This window comes from Maniola jurtina, chromosome 10 (genome assembly GCF_905333055.1).
Source record: "Maniola jurtina chromosome 10, ilManJurt1.1, whole genome shotgun sequence".
Classification (NCBI taxonomy): Eukaryota; Metazoa; Arthropoda; class Insecta; order Lepidoptera; family Nymphalidae; genus Maniola; species Maniola jurtina.
This window is the reverse complement of record NC_060038.1, coordinates 8,801,432-8,816,523: the sequence shown is the minus strand read 5'-3', so window position 1 is coordinate 8,816,523 and position 15,092 is coordinate 8,801,432. Positions and strand designations below refer to the sequence as shown.

Below are 15,092 nucleotides of genomic sequence, written 5' to 3'. Positions count from 1 at the left end.
ACAGAAAGCTTGGAGTCATTCGACAGCGATGGAGAGAGCTATACTTTGAGTTTCACTATGTGATGAAATCAGAAACGAGGAGATCCGCAAGAGAACCAGAGTAACCGACAGCTCAGCGGATTGCAAAGCTGAAGTAGCAATGGAAAGGGCACATAATTTGAAAATCCGATAGATGTTGGGGTTCCAAGCTGCTAAAACGGCGACCTCGCAATGGAAAGCGTAGCGTTGAAGACCTCCCACTAGGTGGACAGACTACATCCAACGAGTCGCAGGTAGCCGCTGGATGCAGGCGGCACAAGACCGTGGCGTGTTAGCAACCTCTACAAGAGACCTACGTCCAGCTGTGGACATGTATTGCTTGATAATGACGATTATGATAATCTTATAGACTGATGATCTGTTTTTTTTTTTTTTTTAATTAAAATCTATCGGCTTTTCTTTTCTGTCAAAGTACTGCAAATGTGTAACTGCAATATCGGAGGTAATTATTAATCATGTCTTCCTGTATATACCAACCTCCGTTTTCTATATACACATACACACATGTGTATGGAAACACAGGTAAGTGTTTAACAAAAACGTTACAACTATTATACTTCGCTCCCACGATTAATATAGCTTTAGAGGACAAAGCTAGACGTCAGTAGATTATGAATTGGCATTGTTACGTGCTGGTCAAAAAGACAAATGTATTACTCACAAACCTATGCTATAAACAGTTTTGTAAAGTTGATAAGGCGAATAACCTTGATCAATAAAAAATGTTTAAGTAATTAAACATTTTGGTATTCAGTAGGTATTCAAGTGTAAAAATGTTATTATTATTTCAGATGTTTACTAAAAACCTCTTGGAGAAACCTGAGTGAAAGTAGGTAATCAATCGAAAGCTAATAGCTCCAAAGGATGGCTAGGTGTTTTTAAGTACCTATGCTGTGGCATCCAATTATCTATTTTTTCTCGTTTAAGCTTTTAAACTGACATACCTACTTCTCTTAAGTTCTATATATATAACTGAAACTGGAAAAAGTTATGAGTTGAGCGTTGCCTTATTAAAATGTACATTTTTATTTCAGGCTTCATTATTTCTTTTCCATTTCGGAGTAAAGTGTTATCTACGTAAAGTTGATAAACTGAAGATTTTCAAGATGAAAGGCCGAAATTAATGAAATAAATCTGTATGCTGTAAAAACACAAATGAAACCTCGAATCGTTAAATCGAATAAGATTTTTTACATTCGCCTTATAGAAATAAATAGCAAAAGTAAATACTTTTGATTGTTTTATTGATATTTCACGCATTTAATTATTATTTCACATATTTTAATATTATTTTTACAAAATAATTTTCATGAACAGATCCATACTAATATACAATATTATAAATTCGAAAGTGTTTCAGTCTGTCTGTTACCTTATCACGGCTTATCACGGCATCCTTTTCAATTCTTTCCCAAAACTCCCATTTTAACAAAATTTGGTACAGAGATTAGATATCACCTAAACGGACATTATAGATTAATTTTATCCCTGAAAATCTGAGTTCCCGTAGGAATTTTAAAAACCTTAATCCAAGCGGGCAAATTCGCGAGCATCATCTTACTTTATACCTATATACCTACTTCAAAAACAAGTTAGATTACATTTTAACGAAATGTAACAACTAGGTATGTCTGTTTTTACTGCATGTTTTCCCAAAATGAATTAAAATGTATAGTAGCTAAATAATTTTTTTTGAGTAGAACACTCACTTTTCAAGTAAACGTTAAAGAAAATCTGCTAAAATGCGAAGAAATTAAATCGGAAAATTTCCCGTACAAACTGAGACTATAGAAGGCAGACTTTTACACACAGTTTTAAAGTAAACTTAAAAAGTTAATTATACCGACTTAAGCTTGTAGATAAAACTGTCATTTAGGAGATCAACTTTCGAGAAAATGTCATGATTTGAGATCTCCATACTAAATGATAGATGATAGACTTACGCAGAGTTAACGTTAACTTGAAAAGTTGCAGCTCTGAAGCATACCGCTATTTTTAAATTAAAACGCTATTGGTAGCAATTGCTATTTTTTAACCTTTGCCACTATATGAAACGCACTTGTAGAACTAAAATTCTGTATAACTGACCGCCAAAAAGGATACTGAAAGAAATTTTACCTACTTAGTGTGATAGATATATAGCACTTACCTACATGTCGATCCTGCGCCTAATCTCTTTCCGATCGTGTCGGACTGCCATCCCTTGGGTTTCAAGAATGAGGAAATAGAGAGTGCACGTGCGTTTGCGCAAACACTTGTGCACTATACCTACCTAATACCAGGTGGATAATAATAATCTCTGTGGTGACTGACCGCAGTGGCCGAAATAAAGTCGAGAGGACACTACTCTTATAACTTACATGTCTTAAAATAAAATCAAGAGAAGACTATTCTCTTGATTTTATTTTTATAGCTACCAATTTTTCACGAATCCAACTGTATACCGTATTTACATAGAAACAAAGATTTGCATGTTTATACATATATATCTAAGATCTAAGAGATTATGACACTATGAGATGTATTTACACAGACCACCATTCTGTGTGTATTTATTAGTGATCATTCGCCGCAAAACGAAACCATATAGGGAAATCGTGCTCCTCTCATCACTATTGACTAACGGCCTTGCTCAATATTTCATTTGTGATTTGCCTAGATAAAGCCTACTCTAAGCGTTGTTGTATATGGTTGTAATCTAAAAGGTAGTATTTTTTTTTATCACAACATAAGGTTGGCATGCAACTTTACATCGGAGGGACGCGGACGGTACCTTCCAGGAACTACGGGAGGGAATCCCATTTTAATTCGGCAGCATTGTACCTATTTCTCGGAGGGACCACGGGTAAAAAAATACCTTCAGGGACTACGGGAGGGACCACAGGCAAACACGGATAAATTCAAACTCGATTATCCTGCCATATTTCAGTATAGCGTTTCCGTTGCCACCATCCAAATCCATCATCAGACTCTTGGCATTGTATTTTTAGGAATCCGTATCCGTGTAGTAGGGTGCCAATGGGACCCTACTACGCTTCTACGGACTACAAACGGAATTACTAAGCCTGCGATGTCCGTCCGTCCATCCGTCTGTCTGTCAGCGGGCTATATCTAATGAACCGTAATAGGTAGAGAATTGAAATTTTCACTGAAGGTGTATTTTTATTGCCACTATAACAAGATATAATAAATATTTCAAAACCAACATCTCACCTCCATCATCAGAGAAGCTTAATGGCATCTATTGTCAGTGTAGTGTCAACTCAATCGGATACGTGGAAGTAGCTAAAAAATCAGTTGCCAAATTCTGCCAAATTCGATAGAATGATAACATAGACCAGAATGAAAAGCTGTAGGTTCATTATTTCGCATCACTTTATTAGTTAACATACAATTGCTATTCTAACTCTAAACAAGTATTTCTTTTATATTTACAAAAAAAAACATAATATTGACTGTCTTAACAACAACAATATACATTATATTATGGCTCATAGAAGAGTATCAACCTAAATCAAAATTCATGACTTCAGGACACAATAGTGTGTATAATTTAAAGTAAACCGCGTGAAATATGGCGCTTGCCGTAAATCTTGTATGGAGTGGCAAACTTCACAACTTGACCGTTCCATTCAAAGACAGATTTACGGATCGGATTCACGTATAGTGCATAAGTTTTGAAAAACTCGCTATATCCATACTTCCATACTAATATTATAACGCGAAATGTATCCGTCTGTCTGCTAGCTTTTCCCGGCCTAACAGTTTAACCGATTTTGATGAAATTTGGTTCAGAGTTAGCTTACAGCCCGGACATAGGCTACATTTTATCTCGGAAAACCAAAAAGTTCCCGTAATTTGTTAACCCGGAAAGATAAAGAGTTCCCAGAATCTACTATCATTTTCTTCATTTCCTATCCCATCACTAAGTTATTGAATCTGCTCTGCAATACTCCCTTCAAAAGTTTTATTTTATAAGTTTTTGCGGCTTGAAGTCTGGATGGATTTCCATTTATAACAATATTTCCCTGGAAACCGTAGGAGATGCAGGATAGTAATTGTTTATAATCCAGCACTTCTATCTTTCCTGAGCATGGATAATTTTGGAATACATTTCGCCTGTTTGCGACTACAACCTGTTTTGCCCAAATATCTTGTTTGAGAAATAACACGCTGTATAGTCGCAAACTAGTGATTTTTATATGAAAAAATCAACGCCTGATTTTCCACGGTCTCTCCAAGTACGCAGTTAAATCGTGAATTCACCTTGTTTGGATGCACCTTAATAAGTATTCAGATTTTAACAAGACAAGAATCGAGAAAAAGATCCCTCGAGGAGAATTTTACAAAAATATTTCATCAACCAGTTTCTTATCTATGACCCTGTGCGGTTGTGGTCTGCTTTGCTTCTTCCTCCTCCACCGGTACAGCCGCGCGTTCAGAGGGTAGAGCGCGGGCGACAACGCGCAGCGCACGTTGAACCACCAGTCGCAGGACGCCACTCCCTGGGAGAATATCGTGCCGTTGGGGCACAGGAAGGAAGCTTGGCGACCATCTATATCGCAGTAGTGCCATGCTGGAAATCATATATAAGTATACATTAGTTTTGCGGTAAAAGTATCATCATAACTATGGCTAACTATTTATTTAAAACGGTTGCCCTTTCAGAATGAAAAGGTTTTATACCAAACTTCACCACGCCCGCGCTGGGCGAGTGCGGATTGGCAGATTTCACACACCTTTGAGAACATTATGGAGAACTCTCTGACTTTTACATTTTCTCACGATGTTGTCCTTCGCCATCAAAGCAAGTGGGTAATATATATACCTCATATTGCTTAAAACGCAATTAACAAATGTTAGAGGTGCGTTTAATACATTTAAAACAATAAACCTTTCATAAGTTCGGCCCTAAATTTCATTAAATGCAATTGATGCATAATTGATAAAACCTACGAAGCTTTTATCGCCCGGCATTTGTACCGTACCAAAAATAATAAGGGCTCACTGGAGGGCTTCTTTGAACTTGGCGACCGTCTCAACTTGACTCTGAAAGTCTCAGAAATCGCAAGTACGTCAGTAAGTATTACAGTATCTACATATTTCGATACCTTAAAAAAACTCTATTATCTTTATGATATTCTATATGAATAAGAACTAAGAAGCACATGCAACATAACACATAGCTGCTTATTTGTCATATATTTCAGGAATGTTGAAAATTACCGGAGACGATCTTTCTAAATCATACCAGTTACGGATGTATGTAGTGTAAATTATTTAAACGACATAGTGAGTCTATTACGAAATTCTAACCGTTTATAAAGTTGCGATAAAATATGCTTCTAACTATAAGAAACATAAAATATTACGTCTCATCTCTGCCTCTTAAACTTTAGACCTGTTTTGCAATATTGCTAGTTCTTGAATCTCCTGACGCTTCCTCGTGTTTTTATAATAGCCGCTATCAATAAAATTACTATTAATAATACTAATGACTTTCAGAATTATAATAATCAAAAACATTTTTATGATAATTATGTATCCAAACACAAGACCAATTTGGAAATGTCATATGGTCACATTTAAAAAATCATATTCTTAAATATCCACTTCGTGTAGCACTAAATTATTTTATTTATTTTACCTAATGCATCTAAATTGCCGCGGGAAACTACATTATAAGTTATAATAATTGCTATTATGTACTCATATTATTTTATTTTACAATTTATTTCGTGAAAACTACTCTGCAAACTTAGACATTTTAATACCTACCTACCAAGTCTTTCATACCTACCAATTCAGTAAATGCTTAGCTGAAAAAATTTTGTTAAGTAGAACGTACTTTGAAGTAGAAAATCTTTATCACTGAAGTTTTTTTACCTACAAAAACACCCTTGTGGCCACTCTCGGCACAAATTGGGAGGCTCCGAGGTCTCTTTAGAAAGACATCGGTGCCCAACCGGCATTTGACCAGTCATAAATTCTCTGGAGGCATCAAACGATTATTACAGATTCAGAAAAATCTATTTTATTTTAAGAGGATCTCACGCCCGATCTAACATTTTACGATACACTATGATTTATGATACGCTCGCTTCCGCGATTCTTCGCGATCATACTTGACCTCACGAGCTAAAAGGCATAAGGTCATTTTACATCCTAATCGTTTCAGAACAAGGTCATGTACCAAAAATGGTTCACATTAAGCTTCCCAATGGATCACGACTTGACATGATAAATTATCTTACTATAGTGGGAGTAGAGCTACCTTGCAATTAAAAATACGTGCAGTGAAAAAATATTCCTCTAAACAAGGTTAATAAAATAATTAACACAATATAGCATACCTACATCGTATCTGACTTTTTGAAAAACTTTAACCTCAAAACTGAAAAACCACCACCACGTTTTCACCAATAAATAAGTAGATAGAGTATATTATCTAGCCTGAAAAGCTGCGCCACGAGAAAATTAGAAAAGTTGCATTTTATACATATTTGCACGTACCAGTACTTTGTATGCATTTGTAATCATGCACCATACCACGAAAAAAATTATTCATTTCAATCACGTATAGAAAAGATTTTTTAAAAATCACTTTTTTCAGTCAATCTACGAAGGTAGCTCCAAGTTTTTCGTAGAAACGAATACAATAATATTTTGTAGTGTAAATATAACTACATTTAATTTTTTCAGCATGTCTAGCCTTTGTGTTAATTCTTCGCATTAATTTTGTTGTATTTGCGGTTTATAATTATAATTTGTATGGCACTTCGAGCAGGTAGTGATTTTAATATAGGTAGAGTACGTACGTACCCACGCGGTGCTTTGAAGTGCCCTCTCCATATTTCAAAAACTAAAATTCCCAGCGTATTTCAATTTAATATGTATGTTTATAATAATAAATCGTGAAATATAATCTGCATCGTTACTAAATAATATTATGTCAAGGTTATTCGGTATTTTTTTTAATGATCTGACCTAGATAAATTTCTCATCGAAACTCGAATATCATTAGCTTTTGTTTGTTAACGTTAATATTAATCAATCATTGATTTATTGGAGCTGTGATAAATAATAATAAGCCTAATGAGTGAGTGTGAGCCTAATGGTTAAGACGTCCGCCTCCTAACCAGAGGTCGCGGATTCGTTCCCGGCACGCACATATATCTGATATCACTTGCTTTAACGATAAAGGATTTTTTTAAATTAAAACAAAATCGGTGCAATAGAGTCAAAATGAGTGCGCAGCCATGAATAAAAACTAGTGTATACTTTTTTTAGTTCTGGGCTCTATTCAAGTAAAGGTCGGTAACTAACTGTTAGTATAAATAACTTAAATAATCATCATTACTATATTATTATTACCTTGGCAACGGGTCTCCATGTCAGCAAAGAAGCCCGGATAAGGCTGCTCATCACAATAGAAGTTGGTGTATGGAACCGCTCCTAGTATTGGGTAGTCTGTGCCCGGTTTACCTGAAAAGTTAATTTTTTATTTTTAGTAAATATTCGTCTTTATTTTCAGTATAATAACCTACTAAGAATATTACACTAATATTAATAGAAGGGCCAAAATTTGTATGTATGTGTATGTTTGTGTATATGTGTATGTGTGTGTGTGTGTGTGTGTGTGTGTGTGTGTGTGTGTGTGCGTTTTTTTTTTACTAGCGCTTGGCTGCAATCAGATCCTATTCACTATTGACTGGAAGGTACCCATATTAAAAGCGGAAGGGAAAACTGATGCTGGAAGGGCGTTTAGAAACGAGGAAGCAAATCATTTCTATTAAGCTATTTGCTTTGCAACTACATGTGTTCCATGTGTGTAAGTGTGTGTGTTTGTGAGTGTTTGTTACTCTTGCACCCAAAAACTACTCGACGGATATGACTGAAATTAGAAATGGCGATAGATTATTACTATACACTGGATTAACACATAGGCTACTTTTTATCTCGAAAAATCAAAGAGTTCCCACGGGATTTTTAAAATATCTATATCCACGCGAACAAAGTCACGAGTGTCAGCGAGTAAATAAATAAAAATATCATTAAGAAAAATCTCATAAAAACTGCTTTTGCTGCTTCTCTTTTCGTGGTTTTCCGCTTTATTTTATAAAACGGAAATAAACAAAATTATGTCACTTGTAGTTTATGATTAAATTTATGCCACTTAGCATATATTCTAAATGGTACGACCTCACGACGAATAGGATATTTACCTCATTGTAACCTTCGTCACGTAATAATTTGAATAATTGGCATGTGATTGTTATGAACATCTTTATTTAACTACCCAATTACATTATTAGATGCGGAGTAAAAAAGCCCAACATCCAACTATAAAAAATAGTAAAGAATTATAAAAAAAAAGTCAGTGGGGACCATAGATGGGGACTGCCAAAAAAGTAAAGCTGTGAAACAATAAAGTTTTTTTTTTGGATTTTCAAATCAATAGTAAGTGTGAAAATTTTAATTTCATAATTATTCGTAGATTAAAAACCCCAGTAATAATACTTTAATTTTCACGTCTATTGGCACTCCGAGCACTATTATCATTAGCATGTCGGTGACGCGACCTTGAAGTTTTCACCCATCCCAAAATCGCCCAACGCGTCCAAAGTTTTCACTTCACAAATGATGAGCGCGTTGATGTCTTTTGTATGAAAGTACGAGTATAAGTTAATCACACTAATATTATAAAAGCGAAAGTTTGTATGTGTGTGTGTGTGTGTGTGTGTGTGTGTGTGTGTGTGTGTGTGTGTGTGTGTGTGTGTGTGTGTGTGTGTGTGTGTGTGTGTGTGTGTGTGTGTGTGTGTGTGTGTGTGTGTGTGTATGTTTCTTACTCCTTCACGCAAAAACTACTGGACGGATTTGGCTGAAATTTAGAATGGAGATAGATTATACTCTGGATTAGTACATAGGCTACTTTTTATCCCGGAAAATTAAAGAGTTCCCACGGGATTTTTAAAAAACTACATCCACGCGAACGAAGTCGCGGGCATCAGCTAGTGTCTCATAAGTCTTTCAATTTTTTTTATATAAAAATAAACTTTTTACGTTAAAAAGTTAAACGTTTTACTTTTCACATGTTTGGATATTTTACTGAGTATATTATAATTATTTAAATTAAATATTTTAAATTTAAATTTTTTGCGTATCTTAAAATGAAGCTCTATTTATATTTATTTGCAAAGTAGGTAATCTGCAATAAGGAAAATGCAGGAAGAAAATAATTTCTTCTATTAAGAGACTTTGACTTAAATAATTGTCCGTCTCTCCGGACGCGCATAATAGCACACCGGTTATCTCGACGATAATGAAAGTTTGCTACAGAACCACTTTCACCGGTCAAACGGATTACGATCGGTTTTCGATTCTGTAGCTATCGATGTCTATTTTAAGTTTAACGGATAGGATACAAATGCTATACTTGGGTACCTATTAAATAATATTTAGTTATTTTATAACTATGATGATATTTTTACTATAAAACTAAGGCGCAATAGATATCATTAATTTTTTTTTCTCTTTAATTAAATCTTTATCTCGTTCTTATATTGTTTTTTCTTTATGACTATACTTAAGTACCTATTTAATTTTATTGATTATATCTTCAGTTGTTATTTTTTTTTTAATGTTTTCTTTGCTAAGTACTATACTAACTGTAGATTAGTTTTATTTCTTGTGTGCATTATACCACGCTAATCTGACGTTCGTAAGCGGTTTAATAAGCCTAAATCGAAGCATAAAATTATAATTAGTTTTGCTTGTTGTGGGAATCACTGGAATCATTAGATATATCACTGAAATGATAAAATCGGTTGAATTGTAGGTAGGTATATTGATTAATTATTAAAATAACCAGGCTTAAGAAAAATATACACACAATATTGGTAAATAAAATAACAGCTACAAAACTCACTCGATCGAGAAACAATAGTAGAAGTTGATGTTTTGACACTCACAGCTAGCCTGCAGCAATTCTACCACCTTTGACCCTTGCTTACTAACAACCGATTGTGTTTAGTCGAGCTCGCCCAATGACATAAATCCTGTTGCGAATTGAAAGTACACAGTATTCAGAAACCATACAAGTTTATCATCAGTCATCAAATACATTCATCATCATAATATTTTGCAAGGTTCCAAAGATATCAGTCTATCACAGGTTAAACAGCAACTGCTATTATATTTTGATTTAAGTTTTGATTGATTTAAAATACTTTTATATAATGTTAAAAAGTAGCCTATACATATCCGTTTCCAGGATGCAAGCTATCTTTGTACCAAATAAATGATGCCCGCTAATTCCTACACGTGGATTGAGGTTTTTTAAATCTTTAGAAACTCCGGTTTTCCGGGACAAAAGTGGTCTATGTCCGTCTCTGGAACGCAAGCTTTCTCTGTACCAGACGGTCAAATTTTGATACACAGATGGGCTGTGAAAAGCTAGTAGACAGACAGATACAATTTTGCCATCATAATTATTTATTACTTTAAATATAGATTATAAGTATGGGTTAAATAACTCTTAGTGCGAAATACAAGTCTGATTAACGAGGGATTACCTATTTATAATAAGTATTTTAAGTGTGCACACACTGTAGGCTAGGTCAACAGCTGTCTCTTGCGAATTATATATTTTTTATTATTAGCAATGCGTACTGTACTGCTTTATACCCGTAAAATTATATTTAAAATAGGTTCAAATTTTTTATTGCAATGCTTATATTTTATAACTAAGACTAATAATAATTAAGTAAATGAAACAAATTATTTACGAGAGTTATGTGACCTAGTTCCAAATTGCAACAGTGTGTGATTTCGATTAATTTTGTTTGTGAATGTTGACCTAAGTCAGTAATGGATTACTCGGCTGTAGTGTTACTAGATTATGCCATTGCCCATTTATTACTTTTTTTCATTGACTCAGAGAGCACGCTAAGCATCATGATATAACATGTTCTATGTAAATCTTAGTTTACAGTAAAAGGTCGCAGAGTGCAACGTGGCAACGGATAATACTAGTAATATATTCAGCGGTAGGCTGAGATTGATTTATCATAGAAATTATCAAGCTACTTTAACAAAATACATATAATATAATATTTCTGTGATTTCAAAATTTGTTTTCTAATGTCTCAGAGAGCATGCTGAGCAGTATGATAGGTGATGATAGGTGCCTATAATATCTTTTATGTATAGGTGTACTTAAGCAGATAGTTGTCGCAAAGTGCAACGTTGAATATTGTTAATTACTTAATAATATTTTAGGCTGTAGATTGACATATCAAATTACTCTGATAAAATATTTAATATCTTCAAACACCTATTCTAAATTGTTACAGCGTAACTGTTTATTTGTTTGTTCTTGATGTTGCGCGGATCATGCAATATTTACTTTTCAGGGATCCGTACCTCAAAAGGAAAAACGGAACCCTTATAGGATCACTTTGTTGTCTGTCAGTCTATCCGTCGGTCCGTCTGTCCGTCTGTCGTGTCTGTCAAGAAAAGCTATAGGGTACTTCCACTTGATCTAGAATCATAAAATTTGGCAAGTAGGTAGATCTTATAGCACAAGTGGAGGAAAACATCTGAAAACCGCGAATTTGTGGTTACATCACAAAAAAAAAAGTGTTAATGAACAAATAGATAATTAGTAGGTATATTCAAAGTAAGATAACTAAACCGAGTGGGGTATCATATGAAAGTACTTTAACTGTACATTCTAAAACAGATTTTTATTTATTTTTATGCGTAATAGTTTTTGATTTATTGTGCAAAATTTCGGGAAAATTACCTGAATACGGAACCCTCAGTGCGCGAGTCTGACTTGCACACCGAGTTTTTCACTTAGAAATATCTAATGCACAAATAATAAGTACGAGTAGGTATACATAAGTATTAGATGGTTACGCAATAATGTAGTTAATACTGATGGACTAAGATACAACTATTGCAGTTCCGAAGCTTATTACAAGTCTTGCATATTTCGCGAAGTTTGTTCGAAATCGGAATAAATATAATGGAAACTCTGGATGGAATAATATATGGAACTCGATGAAAGCTTGCTATATTGCTTGCTAGACTGTAAGCTCTATTTTCGCAAAAACTGAGGGAAAATCTAATTGTGATAAAATATTGCGAGTGTATAATTGACCATACTTACTATCATCTACTTACCTACTACCAGAAAGTTGCAAGAGATTGCAAATCATATCATTACGAAAACAGTATGTAGGTAGAGAAGGCATGTTACGATGAATCGATTTCGTGTGCTGTTACAATTAAAAAAAAAAATGCCATAATGGGACTTAGTAGATACTTACGGGGACAGAGATTAAATTTACATCGCGGAAAGGATATAGGCCACGTTCATCAGAAATACAAAGAGTTCCCACAAGACTTAAAAAATAAAAATGCGCATGGATGAAGTTTCGGGCACCATCTACTTGCTCAGAGATAGTAGCATCCTGGAGACGGACATAAACTACTTTTATCCCGGAAAATCAAAGAAATCAAAAAAACCTAAATCCAAGCGGACGAAAACGCGGGCATCATCTATTGTGTAGATAAAACTCATTAATCTCTGTCATTATTTTTATTAACGTATCTTCATTTCGTCATTAAAATAATGCCAATCGGTTTTAAGTTTTTGTTATCAAACTTGTCTTGAAATTTATTATTCGATCAGAAATAAAAACATTATATATTTTTTATTTGAATAGATAATGGGTTTTAAGAACCTTAAAAAACAACTTTATAAAAGAAATACTTAAAAAATCTTATTTCCAACTGGCATATTATACACATTAGCAGTAGGTAAGTTAAATACAAAATGAAAATGAGTCGACAACCCGTAAGGTGAGCGAGGACTGACAAAAACAAGGTCAGATACGCCACGTTTATGTAATAATTTGAGATGAGGCACCGAAACCAGTGACATGATAATTTATACCTTTTTATTAACATTGACATTGAAAGAAGTTACCTTTTGTAACCTAGGTAGGTTTTCGAGTTAACCAAGTTGATTACCACGGTACCTACACTAATCTGCCAAAGAAAGATGGTCAAAAAATGCGTTGGTAAAAATAACAGAATTGAAATGTATCTGACGGGAAGTGTCCGGGAAAAATAGCTGTAGTAACAAAGGAAATTGCTTATAGATAACCTAACTTAACAAAGAAGAAATTTCCATTTCAGATTTCACCCATATCGATTCGGTCATTGTGGCGTGATTGAGTAACAAACATTTAAACATGAAACCTTTCACACGTCTTACAATATTACTAGCTTATGCCTGCGACTTCGTCCCTGTGGACTATACAAAATTAACCTCCTATTTTATCCCCATAGGAATTGAATTTTCATAAATCCTTACTTAGTGAATACATTGAATCCTAACCACTTTACTGTCGCTAGTTACATTTTTGTTGACCTTACACCCATGTTTCACACTTTACCTACCTATTATTATTTGTACTTATATTAAGATATCAATGCAAAACATTTGGCAGTCTGTAACTCCGTACTTTAGTAGGTATAAGTACATAAATGAGAAAATGCCGACGAAGTGCGTTGGCGTAACCAATTAGCGTGGAAAGTTCTCTTTAGGCCTTTATTCAAGCCCTACTTATACATTTTTGTATCTCCTGTATGTCTCGTAAAAATTTGAATTAATTTTGGAAATTATATCCCTCATTCCCTTTTTTAATAAGTACATTATTCAAAAAGAACCAAATGAAGTTGAGTAAATAATATCTTCACGATCAAGTTTGCAACTCGACAAATAGGCCTGATTGTTTACTCTGTGTAACCTTTGAACTTTGAGTAGGATCTTTAAATAGTTTCGTCCAATACCAAACTTTATTCACGTTTGATCATTTGCTTTAAGTTTCGTCAGCTCACCTCTGCAAGTCTCTTTATTTAAGGTACGTTTCTTAAGGAAATTACCTACTTGTCACAAACAAACAAACAAAGACATAATAAGTATCTACATTGCGCAAATATAGTAGTACCTACATACGTTTATAACCTTGACGTGTTACAGACGTTGTAGCGTTTGCAAAATAATTTATTTGGTACACTCACTGAATATCACTAGATTAAGATTTTACTTTTCAAATCTCCCATCAAACCATACTAATATTATAAATGCGAAAGTGTGTCTATCTTTGCCTGTCTTCTAGATTTTCAAGGCCTATCTGTTTATCCGATTTTAATGAGATATCTGTACCGATAACTTGTATCCCAGGGACGGAGTTAGGCTACCTTTTGTCCCGGAAAATCAAAGGATTCCCATGGGATTTCAAAACCCTAAATCCATTTGCAAAAAGTCGCGGGCATCTTCTACTTGCTACAGAGGTAGCTTGCATCTCAGGCATGGGCATAGGCTACTTTCTATCCTGGAAAAACAAAGAGTTCCTACGCGATTTTTCAAAAACCTAAATCCACGCAGACGAAGTCACGGACATCATATTCTAGTTATACATATTTAAGAATTAATAAAATGACAATATAATCCTTAATAGCGATAGGTTACAAGCTGTGTTGCCCTGCCCTAGTAACCTTATTGAAATGTTACATTAAAATATGAGGAGCTGGCGGTTGGCAAAAATAATTTATGAGAATCAGACTAATCCTCTTATAACACAAACACTTTTTATTCTAGTAGGTATCTAAATTTTTAATCTACGTTTTGACTAAGTATAAGTGACCATGTTTATATGATTTCCTGACCTGCAATAAAATGATTTTATTTATTTATTTCATTTTATTTTAATCCAGTTTCGTAGATCCATATTATTATTTCACATTTTTTCCATATTTATGAAAACAGGCTCGAAGTGGGATAAAAATGAAAAAGTGTGTTTTCCAACAAAACCGGACTAGTCCAACACTAAAGATCTTAAGAGGGGTCTCTGCATCACTCGCTCCATACAAATAATACAAGGCACAGATATTAGTTTCTAGAATATGTCTGCAAAATTTCGTGGACTTTGGTTGCTTAATATTCAAATGAAATTGGAACTACGATTGTATGGAGT

The 15,092-nt window shown here is 34.3% G+C and overlaps 1 protein-coding gene across 1 annotated transcript in view; it reads right to left on the bottom strand.

The window, feature by feature from the left end:
• Positions 1-3,398: 3,398 nt before the first annotated feature.
• Positions 3,399-15,092, bottom strand: part of LOC123868675 — a 28,153-nt gene continuing 16,459 nt past the window's right edge. Inside the window, exons 3-4 of the mRNA XM_045911228.1 lie at positions 7,414-7,524; positions 3,399-4,615 (exon numbers count right to left, since the gene is read on the bottom strand). Coding sequence (XP_045767184.1) covers positions 4,383-4,615; positions 7,414-7,524 — 344 coding nt within the window. The 3' untranslated portion in view covers positions 3,399-4,382. The remainder of the gene's footprint in view (positions 4,616-7,413; positions 7,525-15,092) is intronic.